This window comes from Homalodisca vitripennis, chromosome 2 (assembly GCF_021130785.1).
Source record: "Homalodisca vitripennis isolate AUS2020 chromosome 2, UT_GWSS_2.1, whole genome shotgun sequence".
Taxonomy (NCBI): domain Eukaryota; kingdom Metazoa; phylum Arthropoda; class Insecta; order Hemiptera; family Cicadellidae; genus Homalodisca; species Homalodisca vitripennis.
Window position 1 is genome coordinate 53,790,736 of NC_060208.1, and position 15,252 is coordinate 53,805,987.

Consider the following 15,252-nt stretch of genomic DNA (forward strand, 5'->3'; position numbering starts at 1 on the left):
AGAATTAATAGAAATTGTGAACGATGGCAGCGCAGACTTTAATAGGCCTACTTAAGGTCAATCTATTCTATTAACCATTGACTCAAGAAATTAGAGTGCTTTGTTTTTTATTTTGATTCTTTTTTAATGTATTGTCAGTAATGTATTTTCTTAAAAACAATTTTATTAACTTTGATATTAAAATTCAATTGAACTATTGATTTTGGGTTTTGTTTTAATTAAACGCCTAAACACACTCATGTTAGTTACAATATTAACACAAAATGCTCCTAGTTAAATAAGTTTGATAAAGAGCCTGAATTTGTTACAAACACGGCCAGGTCCAAAAGTTGGTTACAAACCCGGCCACGTCCATTTTTATTTTCTAAATATCTAATAAGCCACTTGTTTGTTGTAATACATCATGTATAATTTTAATTTCGGTCATAGATCTCAACTCATACAAAAAAACCAGCTTTAATAGTATGTTGAATCATTATGAAACAGTTTTTGCTCTCTCCTGAAAATTTTTGTAAAATGGACCTGGCCGTGTTTGTAAATAGACTACTCATGTATCGATTATTTTTGCAAAACTATTACATCAAAGCTAATATCTTCGGCCACCCAATGATTCTCTTTTTTTTATTCAGGCTGTTATAGGGTTGTTGCAATACGAGGCTAGTTCCGATATTTGTTATCGATATCAATATCAAGCTTGGATATCGATATACCGATATTATCGAATTCAAATATCGATATACCTAATATCGACCGATATCGATAAATAAGGGAAGGGGAATTATTAAATTGGTGTATACAACCTTTGATTGTATGAGTGTGTGTAACTATTATAATCAAAGATACAACTTACGAGTTAATTTCCAAAATAATGTTTTAATACAAGTACAACTTAATACATTAAAAATAAACCATTATTTAAAGATAAAAAAGAAATTCCTTAAATTATTCTATTTAACATTTTTAAATACGAACCATTTGAAGCACAATTGTCAAAGTAAGAAGAAAAATTACAATTTTACATTTCAATATAAATCTATAAGAATCTAAATGGAGTTTTAAGAACAACAATTGCATTTTAAAAAGCAACTATATTATATATGCTTAACTGAACCAAGCATCGTCTGGTTACTTTTTACTTCATCCGCAAAGTTAGTTTCTTTGCTGGCGTTGCATTTAACAACTGAACAAAGCAAGTTGTTTGAGTTTTGCTTTTGTAACACTAATAAAGCCAAAATAATAAATAATTACAACTTTTCATTCAATATGATATCAAAACTCCGATATTTGTATATTTCTTCCGATATCACGATAATATCGGATAATTTATATCGATATCAATATAGGAAATATCGATAGGTTCTTGTTCTTACTAATGTTGTATCAGGGAGTTGTGATTGTTGATTAGCAAATAAATGTATATTTCAATGGGTTTTTAAACGATTGCTTTTGTTAAATTGTTTTACAGTTACAGCATTACATTTTCGTATATTTTTACACATATTGTACATTTATCTTATTCTGGTGTTTTCTTTATTTAAAGCCTGTACAGTCTGACTAGTGTTTATATAGGCTACTTATATTAGACATTGGATAGTAAGTCGGCTTGGTAATTTTTTTAGTCAGATTCAATCATAGACAGATATCAAAACAATATGTTACGTCCAAAAATCTTGGCTCAAGTATTGAGTCAAGCTAATACTGGAGGAGTTGAAAATACATTGTAAGTTTTTTATAGGTTTAAATTTATTTCCGTACCCTTAGATGTAAAAAGAATTCATTCTTGTTGAATTTAGTTTGTTACCCTATGTGGGCTAGGCTTTAATACAATATTTGTATCATGCTTCATACTATTGGCCTGAATTAAGTTGCATTGGTTGAATTGAAAGTAAGGTAAATATTTAACTTACCCATGCTTTTTTCATCTTATTTGTTTTTCAAAAGGGAAACCTAAAAGTAAATAGGTTATGCTTAAGAAAAAACATTATATCAAGAATTTAATAAAGCCCTAGTACTGAAATGATCTGACTGTGACAAGACTTGCCTCATCAGCACAGACGAGACAAAAGGTTTGATGCAATTATGACAACAGATCCCTCGAGATAGTATCAGTAAACTATTAACATTCTAGAGGGTCTAATCACAAACGTTTGAGAGTCCCTTAGATAGAGGTTTAACCTAAGTTTTAAATGTGCTATTTTTTTGTGTGCAATATTCATTTGCCAGCTTTGTCAAGTGCCAGCCATTTTTTAACTTCATATAGAATAATTCCAGCTTTTGTATTGCTAAGGGTATAGCCAAGTGCCATATAAGTTTAGGCTATTTTTGCAGTTTTAGTAAATTAGCTGTTTTTTTTTTTAATGTAATAAAAGGTACTTTAGTACTATCTTGAGGCCACTATTTTAGGACAGTTTTTCTTACCGGAGACTTAAAAAAATTACTTTATTAAAAAGAGCAGAGTTTATTTGACTTACTGTAAAAATTACATATCATTATGACTATCGGTTCTGGTTTTCTGCTTCCCAAAAGGAAGCGATGTCGGCGAGAAGTAGGCCACTCTGCCCCCATCTATTTCTTGTTATTATTTTGTATAAGTAGTTTACATTATGTTATAAATGTGTTACTAGTAGTGCCAAAGCTGAAAAAAAACGTTGATGAGGGTTCACGTGATCTGAACTTGGATTAGGGTACTCTCTTGGTGTTTTTCTTTTTTTGCCAGAATTGCAGGGTGGTACCACCGAAGCCCACACCGATGGCCAGAGGCATTTCCGATCGATACTTTCCTGACCTCAGATCATGTCATAGTTTGTCAAACTTTTCTAATAATTACCTTGAAAGGCATTAATATTAAGAATGTAATTTACAGGCTCACTAAGGTCTTTGGAAAAAATGCCAACCACAATATTCTTTAAATCTTTAAGAAAACTGACCACGGGTAACATATGCTATTGAATAAAAGTCAGAAGACAAACTTGTTGCCATTCAGAACACCATTGGGTACTTTGGGATTATACCAACCACACCAGTATGTAGAACACAAAAATATAAATTTATAGAAACAGACATGATAGAATGAAAAAACAACTCTTTAATTACAAAATTACATCAACCAACAAGCATTTCCAGGTATTGTGATCGGTATTGTTGTCGCTGTTATCTTATCTTTCTCGAGAACCCCGATTACGGCAGGCCGTGCGGCATCACATGATTATTTAAGTTTTTTGCACGGTACATAATTGCCTTTCCATTACAATTCAATTTATATTTCTGATCAGCTCCTCTAGAATTTGATATTTTACTGATAGGTACTATCTCTAGGGATGTTTTTCTGTCGTTGACATCAGGCCTTCAGTGCTGCCCCGCGCTGATGGCCAGAGGCACTCACATTTTGGGTAGCGGAATGTGATCAAGAATAAAAACATGTTTTGTGTGTTTTTTCAATAAAGAGTTTATTTTTTGTTTGATAATGTTTGTTTTTGTTGAATTTTTGTGTTTAGAGAAATGTAGGAGACTCTGCAATCACGTTATCTACTAGACCGCTCGACTTTGACCTCTGTCTGAGGATGGGGAGGGGTATTGCGATAAGACAATTCCTGTTTTATATTGACGAAATATTGTTCTACGCTAATCTAGTAATCAGTAGAAGCAAAATGTCAAATAACGATTCATGTCTGGGTGTGGTCAGTATAATCCCAAAGTACCCACCATTGAACCTGATGATAACACCATGCTCATTTTTTCTAAAACCTTCCACAGGGTGATTACACTAACTGCAAAGGTTGTGAATGAGTGGGATATTGTCGATGCAGATCTTGAAAACGAGTTTTTCATTAATAATGAAATTGTACAGTCATTGAAGCAGATGATGAAGAAATTAAGAAAAAAATACTCAAGCTAAATCAGCACTAGAATTCATCACGGCCTACTAAAGAAGGCAACTACCAGGCCTAGGAAACCTGCCCCTCTGTTACAAAAAAAAAAAAAAAATATATAAGTCGTATGACAACAACAATTAGGTATTAGTCGTAGAATATGGTTGAAAAAACATTGGCAATATTCATTTCCACCCGATCACAAGAAGTTAAAACCATTATGTAAGGAGACAAGGGTGTGTCCCCATGCAGATAGGCAAAGCCATTGGCAATTAAGTGGGGAAGACTTTAATAAGCGGTTTACACTCATTCGATTTTTATTATCGAACTATTTGATATATATCCAAATTTGATAATCTTATGAAATAAGAATTATAATGCATTAACAACAAGAATAATACATTACAATTTTTAATCGTATAAATTTAACAATAACATTACAAAATAATAAATCCAACTATAGCCTAGACCTACACTTCAGAAATACGTTATAATATTATAGATTGTGTGGATGGCAGTGAACAACCGCTTTTGTGAATGCAGTAACCAAACCCGCAAGTATATTTAGAAATTTATCATATCATTTCCTAATATTCATCTTCATTTTCAAATTCTCAACAAATTAGTTATAGTTATTTCTTGCTGTTTATTGTTTACATGACAAATGACTGTAACTAATAAGTAGGAATCATATGTTTTGTTAAATAAATTATAATGTTGAATTATTCATTTGGATAAAAACACTCAAACCATTTGAAAATAACAATGAAATAAATAGTGTAGGCCACTTATTAAAGTCTACCCCTTTTAAAAGTGATGTCATATAGACTAGTTAGCAGATCTAAATGTTTACACTGCGTGGGACTAACCATTCCACACGGTCACTATTTGGTATAACTTTGTATAGCTTAGTTCTTCCGGTTTTAATCATATTGTTTTATCTTATTTTTTATTCAAACAAAATTTACTTAAATGTGTTATGCTATTAGCAGTGTTTAGTTATAATAATCTCTGCAGCCATAAGTCATAAATTAGATTAAACTCTTTGAAGAATATAATGCTAATGTTTATTTAGCATTATATTCACCCAGTGGGAATCTAAAATTAAAAAACAAACCAAAGATTTTGGAGTTAAAAAGGCATAACGATAAAAACTTTTTGTGTGCGTCAATGAAATTTGGAGTGCCTTACGGTAATTTAAATTAATTAATAAATAAAAAAAAAAATGGATCAGAAATTATTTACTGTGCACTAGCATGAAGGATGGCAAGTTGCAAAAGCTATCTTCAATTATAGATTTTGTACTTAGGTGTAAACCAGGAGTGTGTGCATAGATTAAGGAACATAATAACGTAAACCACAACTGGTTTTACTTCACCTTACAATAATATGTAAGTTAAAATAAAGAATTAACTCTGCGTTAGTCGCGCTCCACCTGATTTAATCTGATTCATCAGTGTCCATGTTTTCTGGTCCATCTAATGAGCAGTTCAGACACAGCTTTAGGCTCGTATGCTCGCCGCAGATGAAGATTCCATAACATGCACATATTACTCTTGTTTTCCTATTTTGTTTCCATGTACATAGCGAACATCATCCATGACTTGTTCCTTCCTCCGGAGCTTCTCCTAGACGAGGAGCTGGCACCCCGGCAAGGGCTCTAACTTGTGTCTGAAGTTGGCGAGGAAGGTTGGTCAATGTCGCTCTGATAGACATTCAAGAGGACTATACACAACTCCCGGCTGAGAGTTTTGAGATAAGATCTTGTTACTTCATTCCGTGTATTTGATCTCCAAATTATGAAACTATTGACTCCTCCAATGTTCAGCATTGCAAAGAAAACAACGTGAGGCCACTGATTAGTCATTCTAGCAACTGAATATGTTGCCTTCATTTCATCGAGGGTATCTACGCCTCCCTTCGTAGTGTTATAGAGGGTCAATATTTATGGCTTTTGGGCATCCCCAGATGATTCATCGATTCTATCATCAAAATGCATGAACGACAGAAGGAGAACATTTCTAGTCTTTTTTGGTACATATGATACAAGTGCCATGTCGTCGCCAAAGGCAAACAGGCTTGTCTGAGGAGGCCTTTGCTTAGTTTCTACAAATATGGGAGGTACCTTTCTCTTATTTTTCCTTAAAATATCGATAAGTGATAGTCTATGCTGATTCTTCAGATCCCTTACTATAGGAATGGAAGTGAACCAGTTGTCCACAGTGACATTTCTTCCTGATCCCGAGATAGGTTGAATTAAACGAAGAACCACTTCAGATGGGGAATTGTTAACTTGATATGGCCCTGGAGGCTGTTTGGCCCCATAGATCTCCATATCAAACTCTAGCGTCCGCCAAGGCAAATATCTTGATACTATATCTGGCTGGCTTCGACTTTATGTATTGTTTGAAGCCACATCTACCTCTAAATGGCTCTAACATCTCATCAATAGTAGTGTAAGCACCAACACTGTAGTGAGAATTGCACTGTTCGTTGAACTGCTGAAACACTTCTCTAATGGCAGCTAACTTATCTCGATTGGTATGTACATCTCTTATCCTGTTATCATCAAATCTCATAGCTGTTAGGAGAAATCTGAACTTTCTTTGAGACATAACGTTTCTAAAAAATTCTACTCCAGTTCCGTCCTTAGCATACAAGTCTTCAAGATTTAAATGAGACGATCGCAAGACTCCCCCCATGTACAGTAATCCCAGGACAGCTTAGATTTCTGCAACATTTGTCGGAAGGGCATCTCTTTCTCTAGAAAAATTGGAAAAATGGTCTTCAATCCATTGGTTAGTATGGGTCACAATGAGATCAATCATGGTTTCTGGGAAAAACAAACTCCATGATTTTATTGGAGTATCAGCATTTCGAGCAACTCCTTTCACCCCTGGTAAGTGTGTAACAATATTTTGACGCGCTGCTCTAACATTTTGCCGCTTGGGATGAGTGTACCAAACTGTAGTATTGTCCTTACCTAGGATTAATGGTCTTCTTGCCTGAGATACAGCAACGGGAGGTAAACCACTTCCTTGGTGTACAGCTGGATTAATAAATTCTCATCGGTGACGTCCATAAGGTCTATCTTCATTGGATTCATCTCCGGAATGTTCACTATTGGTGTCATGCTCACTTTCTTCTAGCATATCGTCTAAATCCAAATTAAATTGGTTACCAATAAAGTCACTTTCATTTGGAACTTCACGCATAAGTTGGAGAATTCGTTCTTCTTCTTTCGGATCCATTTTCAAAAATTTACATGCACAAAATATTTTTTTTAATCGCAAACACTTAGTCACGCACGGTCCACAAGTCGGGGAACACACAGACACAAACAGTCGCGCACGGTCTCGAGTACCGGGGTAGTGGCTACAAGGATAGGCGCGCCGGAATAGCAGACCAGGCCGTAAACAAAACCCCTCCGCTGCCTACAAGGTCACACCAAATACTGCTTTTACGCCTTGGAAAGGGGGAGGGGGTTCTAGAACTCAGCTAGACAAAAGCCTGTTGCATGTCGCCAACCCCAACAAGAATAGCATAAAAAATTCCCGCGTAGCGGAATCTAGGACCGTGTGCGACCAACGCAGGGTTCAACAAGGTCTTGTAAGGCTGTCTTATTATGTCAATAAATAAATTTAAATTTATTGGTTTCACAATAATTTCACAATAATTTCAGGCTGTGGATTTACTTCATTACAAATAACTTTAAATTTACAAAAGTTTCTTAAAACAAAAAGTTTAATGGAAAAATCACTGGTCATGTCTCTTGGCTCCTTTAATATCTGTTATAGATACTTTTTATGTAATGAGATAACCCATTACTCTTTTTGTAATGCCTGAAAGAAGTTGTATGACATTTGTATGATCATTTCCAGGTTACTCAACCATGAAGGGACCCTGTTAGCATACAGTGGCTTTGGTGATAGAGATGCTACTGTTATCGCTGCCATTGCCAGTAACATATGGTCTGCCTATGAGAAGAATGGCCGCAATGCCCTCAAGGAAGATAAGCTCCAACTGGTGTTGATGGAGTGTTCGGTAAGTCTTTCATGATTATATGACAATTAAATATTTTAGACACATAAAAAGCAGAGAGGTCTAACCAGGGCCGTCCCCAGTATTTAATGCGCCCGGGGCAAATCATGCCTTGGGGGCCCCCACATAAAAATTACATTTCGTCAGTACAGCCATACTAAGTGATAAGGAATTTTTGGAAATTGTTATATGTAAATAAATACTCCAGTTTTCTGTGTGTAACAAAATACCAAATATATTATATATGTACATTTAAACATGTTTTAGAATAGATACTAGAATATTGAATAGACCTATGTACATAGATATAAAGAAATTATTACTTTGGCTCTTTGGCATACAATACTTTTGTGGAACTTTAGGGCTATTAATAGTAGTAACAGATATAAACGCAATGCATAACTATTTCAATCTTAATGTCATAACTATTATTTACCTTTGACAGAGATAGTTTTATTTTTTAAAAGAAATCTTCCTGGCCTTTGCACTAGCAAACTTCTTGATAACGTCTTCTAACTTCAGCCTTTTACATTCTTCATTTTCAATAGACAGCATGGCAAGGGATGACAGTCTCTCCTGAGACATTGAAGAACGCAAGTAGGTTTTTATTAAGTTAAGCTTACTAAAGCTTCTTTCACAACTGGCAACAGATACGGGAATAGTTAGAAGGATTCGAAGTGCACCATAAGTTTGTGTATGGGTCCTTTCTGTCTGTCTTCTTAATCACTTTTAAAACTTGTAATGGGGTTGCCTTAGCTAGGCTTACTTCATTCACAATAGTTTTGACATGAAGGAGTTCCTGATAAAGTTCTTTTCCGCTTATGTCAGAGGTTTGCCCAAACGGTAGGTGTTTCTGTAAATTTTCACAACATTCCTTCAAATCTTGTGCGTGAGGGAGTTGTTTAAGGTCATATAAGAACCCCCATTTCAAGTTGTGGTTTGAAAACTGAATCAACCTTTCTTTTAGGGAAGCCTGCATAATGTCCAATAGTGGGTAGAAAACGTTTCTTTTAAATTATTCTTCTGGGGTTGCGTTGTAGTCACTTTTAATTTCATAATCAAAAAGCTTATTTTTTGTTCTTTGGCGTTTTTCTTTAAACAATGGTTCCACGTCAATTTCACTACAAATCTCTTTGGCTTTTGAAACTGAGTCATTTAAACCGTCTTTACGAAAATCATCTATGAACTGTAAAGTTTTTTGCAGCAGATTTGATGTTAAAACAATATCAGTGCTTTTACCTTGTAAGGTTTTACTTATCAAGTTTTCCTCAAACAAAACATCGTGCCAAACAATAAGGCAAACCAGAAATGAAAAGTCTTCCATGTGAATTTGGAGGGACTTAGCTTCAGATGAGATTGTAGGGTCATTGACAGTTTCATTCAGTTCTACAAGAGCGTCAAGGACGTCTTTGTACTGGTATCGAACGGCAGATACAGAACTTATTCAAGCCTCCCATCTTGTTTCACAAACCTTTTTCAAAGTTAAACCTTTAACATGGTCACTGACAACGCACCAACGTTTTGGAGATGATGCGAAAATAGTGTAAATCCTTTGAAGGATTCCAAAAAGTAGAGTAGACTTGACGGATGATCTGGCTCCATCTGCAACAACCAAGTTGAGGCTGTGGCATCCGCAGGGTGTAAATACAGCTAAAGGATATTCTGAGGATATTCGTGATTGGACCCCTTTTTTAGCTCCTGCCATGTTTGCGCCATTGTCGTACCCTTGCCCGCGGCAGTTACTCATGTCCAAACCACATAACTCTACCTCTTCTGTTAACAATTGAGTCAATGCTTCCCCTGTTGACTCCTCAGTAATCGTGTAGCCTATAAAACTTTCTTCAATAACAATTTCACCATCGATCTCCTCTTCTTCGTGAACATAGCGAATGGTGAGAGATGTTTGTTCCTTATGACTTACGTCTGACGTACAATCCAACATAACCGAGAAGTACCGTCATAGCTTTATTTTCTCGATTATATTGTTTTTCACCTCCTTTGCCAGACAGTTTATCAACTCATTTTGAATAATGACACTTAACATTTGAACTCGATATTCACTCTCTTCAATGCATCTTAAATGTTCCATCATAACCGGATCAAACTCTCCTAGTAACTGGATAAGGCCAAGGAAGTTTCCGTTATTTTTTGTAAAAAGTTTTGTTGAGTTTCCACGAAAAGCCAAGTTGTGTTCTGCTAAGTAAATAATAATAGCAATAATTCTTCTTAGTATGTTTTGCCATCTCTCGGCTTCTTTTTGTATTTGACCCATGAGCTCAGTATCAATTGCTGCATTTTGGTTGATTCTACGTTCAGCTTCAATCCATTGCTGGGTAAACTTAAAATGCTCAGATGACGTTTCGTGAGATGAAGCTCGCTCATGAAATTTTTTCCAATTATTGAATCCTTGCTTTTTGCCAAAACTTGAGTGTGGATTATTGTCAAATAAACGACATGGAAAGCAGAACACTGCATCAGAAGAGCAAGAATAAACTAACCACCGCCTGTTCACTTTCTCGCCATTTTCTGCGTGGCGATATTGAAAATCATTTGAAAAATGACGCTTTCCACTGTTTAGTGGATAGTCATCATTACTTTTTTTAAATGACGGAGCACCCCTTGTTATGATTTCATATCTCTCTCTCTGACAGTTAAATTTTCAGGCCAAGTTGACGGGTTATTTGAAAAATTTTTATTTTGGTAGTTTAACATTTCAACAGTTCCCTTCTTAAGCTTGTCACTGGTTTCCTCCTTCAGTATTTCAGCAGTCTCCTCTACCTCAGTTAAAATTAGGTCTTGTTCACATTCATTGTCGAAGTCCTGGATATTTAAAGTAGCGAGTAAAGATGAAGTAGGTTGTTGGGTAGTGCCCTCAGCTATTGTGAAGAATTTTGTCAACTTGGGTACTTTACTTAAAAGAGCACTGTGAGCTAATTCACTGTCTGTTGTTAATTTTCGTCTCTGAGCACCTGATAGTTTTTTAGACATTTTAATAAAATAATCTGAAATAAAATAAAACTTCTTCAAAATATTATGCTTGTTTACTTAAAATGAAATTAAATAATAATGTTTAAATCTGTTGGTCTACATGTTGCGTAGTTTTTATGCCTACGCTACGACATGCAAGCTAGAGTGCACATAGTACCTTGGTCGAAACAACATTTACATAATTATTACCAATACATATGACACCCAACACATATTTAACTACCACATGTCTGTAGCTTTTGTATATGTAGGTACTAATACAATACGAAGCTCACCTCTCACGTACACATTCGCTTAATTTCACAGCTCTAAGTCTCTACAAACACTAAACACACGAGAGTAGTTAGCAACCTAACCTATACGGTGTAGACGCAATGACAGTGACAGTTGGAGTTGCGAGTACGGTGTTGCCAATTGGTCTAAGTTGTTTTTGCCGTGCTGTGTTGCCAAACTTAACTTACTAAAAATAAACAGTATTTTTAAGTATATGGTTCAAACCAAGTTCTTTTTAACAAATATTAAGACACCGGATTGGGGGTTTGTATGTATATAGTAGAATATCGTTGAAATTTTGTTTTACAAATTTAATATTGACTATGAGTAAGGCACCTCCTAGCCGCGGCGCGGTGCCCCCTTGGCCGCAGCGCCCGGGGCGACCGCCCCGTTCGCCCCCCCCTTCGGACGTCCCTGGGTCTAACAGTATAATGTGGGGAAGACATCACCAGTTATTTCATGTACATGTTTCAACATATTTTGACGCATATCAGTCAAATTTACATAAACATGTTACTTATATTTTTGCTATGCAAGTTTAAAATGGACTTTATGAAGTAATAACTTCTCTTTAATAAGTATGATTACACACTAAGTAAAATCTGTTGCATTAATCTTAAAAAATAATGAGCTATTGAGGAATTTTTAATAACAAGGTTTATGTGTTGTTGATGTTAACTGTTTAACCCTTTAACTGGTGTAAGGTTAATAGTTTATCAAAGTTGACATGTTATGTAGCTCCAACCCTATGACGGCTGAATCTGATGGTTATAGCTGTCGCAGTGTGAGTTAATGTTGGAAAAATCCATGATTTTTTTCTTTCAGTTTTAAACCTGAGTACCACAGTGACAAATTTTTGTCACCAGCCATATTTTATCGATTAATATAATATGTTTATTTATTTATGTACACTACTTTACAGCTTGTTTGTCTACACTTCACTTGCATTTTGTTTCGGGAAGCAGATCCTATAGCAAACTTCTTCACTATTGGTGTGTGATAATTACATATTATTACTACACATTTGAAAATCACAATTTATAACCCTTTGTAGGAAAGGTTCAAAATATAACAAATTACATGTCTAACAGGACCATAACTCATAATAAAATTTTTATTTTATGAAAAAAAAATTTTTCCAAGTTTATTTTGTAAATTATGAAAAAGTTCTTATATGTATTTTTTAAGATGGGTCCAGTGTGAGTGGAAGGCAATGTAAAAATGAGCTTACAATAAATAATATCAGATATAACAACAGATTTGTATACAAACAGAAATAAAATCAGCTGGTTACTTGGAACAACGTATAAAAAACACTGGTGGCAAATTGGAACAGACATAAGAAATTAACAAAAGAGTAACTGCAATCTAGTGGAAACAACGGAAACTACTTGAAAGGAATACAAAATGATAATCCATTGGTTCACTAAAAAAACAGACCATTGATTTTTGAAACTTAAAAAAAAAACAGAAACAAAATAACATAGCTCAGATTCAAAAGGTGCAGAATGAATTCTATAACTATATAACTGTATTTCTCCTTCCCTATATGTCTAAATGTATTGAAAATGTGGTTTTAATACTACTAGTCTAGTCAAGAATGGCCAAATGAGAGGTTTAGAAGGAAATTCAATAAGAGGAAAACCAACATCATTATGGTGTAGCTGGTAATGTAACATACTAAAAGTCCTCAAATCTAGAAGTGGCATAAGGTTGGGGAGAGGGGGTTCAAAGGTCCCTATTTTGTTTTTGGAGTTTGGACCTATTGAAAATGTACATGTATACAACATTAAAGACAATTCAATTTCCTAGATCTTGTGTTCTTTAGAGATTTTTCGCTATTGGTTACCGTTGATGACATTAAATTACTAATTTTATAAAAACCCCATATATCAATACATTTTTCACCAAACTTCTTTTCTTCAGCGTCTCAAGTCTTCATTCCACAAAAAAATTTAAAAAGGATTGTTGTAGAGAGTTACAATTACTTCAACATGAAGTTTTTCTTTATAATTTTATGTAAATTGAATAGAACATTAGAGAGTGTTAAAGAGTTTACTGAAATGAGCGATTGTGATAAGAAGCAGCACTTACTAAAAAATACACACTTTCAACTTCTTGTACATGATAGTACTTAATCTTCAGTCATGATCAGAGGAGGGTGGGGGTTGATTGGGATTAGTTGAGGGAGAGGAGAGAAGAGAAGCAAAAATAGAAAATTGTTAAATGAAAAATATTTCTCATTCCAAACTGGTTTTTATTTTGATTAAAAATAGTAAACCATTGTATAAAAATAAGTCATAAATGTGTGCGATGATAAATTAAAGTGAAAAATAGGTGATAACATTGTTTGGAATTACTTACATCCAGAATAATCACTGCGTCCGTACATCATCGTAGACGTTTTGAGCAGGAAGGACCTGGTTCTGAATCTTTTAGGAATCCCATTGGGTTAGTATTACTTTGCTATCTTCACTGTCTAAGAAGGTTGGTAATAGGGGAAGTTCTTCCTCATTTATGCTATCAACTTCTTCAATAGGTCTATTACTACCCAAGATCCAGCAACTCCGGATGAAGTTTTGAATCTTATACACAATCTATTTGTGCAGAGGCAACTACATTACTGCATGTTGCAGATGCCAGGATGGTCTTTTTCTCTGTCTGCAGTGGTACCTCCACCAATGGCAGGCCAATTAAAGAAAACGGCTCTCAGCTTCAAACTCATTTTGATTAAAAGTGTTTTGTTGTAACCAACATGAGTAGATATAGCATTTTATTAATGTTTCTTACATAATTATATAAAAGATGTACAGTTGACTAAAGATGTCATGGCAACAATATAACCAAGATATTGATATGTGTTACTATATTGATTAAATTAATGTAGAATTATAAAACAGCCTTAAAACATCTTGATTGATTTGAAAAAATAATATATGCTAGTATTTTGTTGCGTTTATTCAAAGACACCCTTTATACAAAAGTTAATAGTCACATGTGTATGATATATTATATTGATAAAAAGATATAACCTGTAACTAATATTTCAAGTGTTTTTCAGGAAGGAAAGGTGGCAATCACACAGGTAGCCAATCTACTTCTGTGTTTATATGCTCGGGAAACTGTGGGCTTTGGAATACTTAGAGAAAAAGCTCAGGCGCTTTCTAGATATCTAGAAGGCCCTCTACGTCAGGTGACCACCTCCTAGTCTACATTACCTAAACACGTGATATTAATTTATATTCTATTTTATGATAAGAATCGTTTTGTACAAGTTCTACTATTGAAATAAACTCATATTATACTCTATTGTATATTGTTTGTAAAATAAATTATATTTTGAAATATCAAAAATGTCTGATTATTCTACATTTCAGTTTCTAAGATTTTGGAAAATATGAATACACTCCCCAATAAATTAATTGAAAATTATATTGTGTTTCAAAATAAACATTCATGTGCATGAATATACAACCCTTTAGTTATCTCATTAAGGGTTTAAAATAATATAATAAATTGATGTTTATAATAACCATAACAATTAAGTAGATAGTGTTCTTGTGAATCATAATATCTTTTGTCTAATATTTTTATTTGAACATAGAAAAACACAATGAAAGGTTGGCAAGTGAAGTTACAAATAAGCTTGCCTCATTATAGTTTAAAAAATTCCTGTTTATACTTAAGATGAAAATTACTTTAAATGCGTATAATAATAACCATATTTCTTTCTTATCGATTTTTGTTAATTATGGGCACAAGAATTTAAAAGGAATGTTTGATTTTTCTTTAAAAATTAAGTGTTTTATTCAGAAATGTAAGGTTGTTTTATGAGGGAAAAGTCTAGGACCCTGTACTTAAACCTAAAAGGACCGTTGTGCCTCCCTTACTTGTATTTAGTCCTCAAATCTGAGGCTTCTGTAAAAGCCAATTAGATTTGTATGTTCTCTTATATCCTTTGGGATTAAGAGATAAGCTCTTAAGAACCTTATCCTGGTTTTATAAACAGCAGGACAGTTCAGCCATATTTGCTCAACTGATTCTTCTGCCTCTCTATAGAGTCTGCAGATGTTTTGAAGAG

The 15,252-nt window shown here is 34.3% G+C and overlaps 1 protein-coding gene across 1 annotated transcript; it reads left to right on the forward strand.

The window, feature by feature from the left end:
• The first annotated feature begins 1,345 nt into the window (after positions 1 to 1,345).
• LOC124353952 (ragulator complex protein LAMTOR2-B) lies at positions 1,346 to 14,525 on the forward strand. The gene is made up of 3 exons (XM_046804037.1): positions 1,346 to 1,720; positions 7,751 to 7,913; positions 14,233 to 14,525. Exons 1-3 carry the CDS (start codon positions 1,653 to 1,655, stop codon positions 14,377 to 14,379), a joined length of 378 nt encoding a protein of 125 aa, XP_046659993.1. The 5' UTR covers positions 1,346 to 1,652; the 3' UTR covers positions 14,380 to 14,525.
• The last annotated feature ends 727 nt before the right edge of the window (positions 14,526 to 15,252 follow it).

Coding starts and splice junctions, on each gene's coding strand:
- LOC124353952 (XM_046804037.1), top strand. CDS start 1,653: ATGTTACGTCCAAAAATCTTGGCTCAAGTATTGAGTCAAGCTAATACT. Junction 1,721..7,750: donor GGAGGAGTTGAAAATACATT/GTAAGTTTTTTA, acceptor GATCATTTCCAG/GTTACTCAACCATGAAGGGA. Junction 7,914..14,232: donor TGGTGTTGATGGAGTGTTCG/GTAAGTCTTTCA, acceptor AGTGTTTTTCAG/GAAGGAAAGGTGGCAATCAC.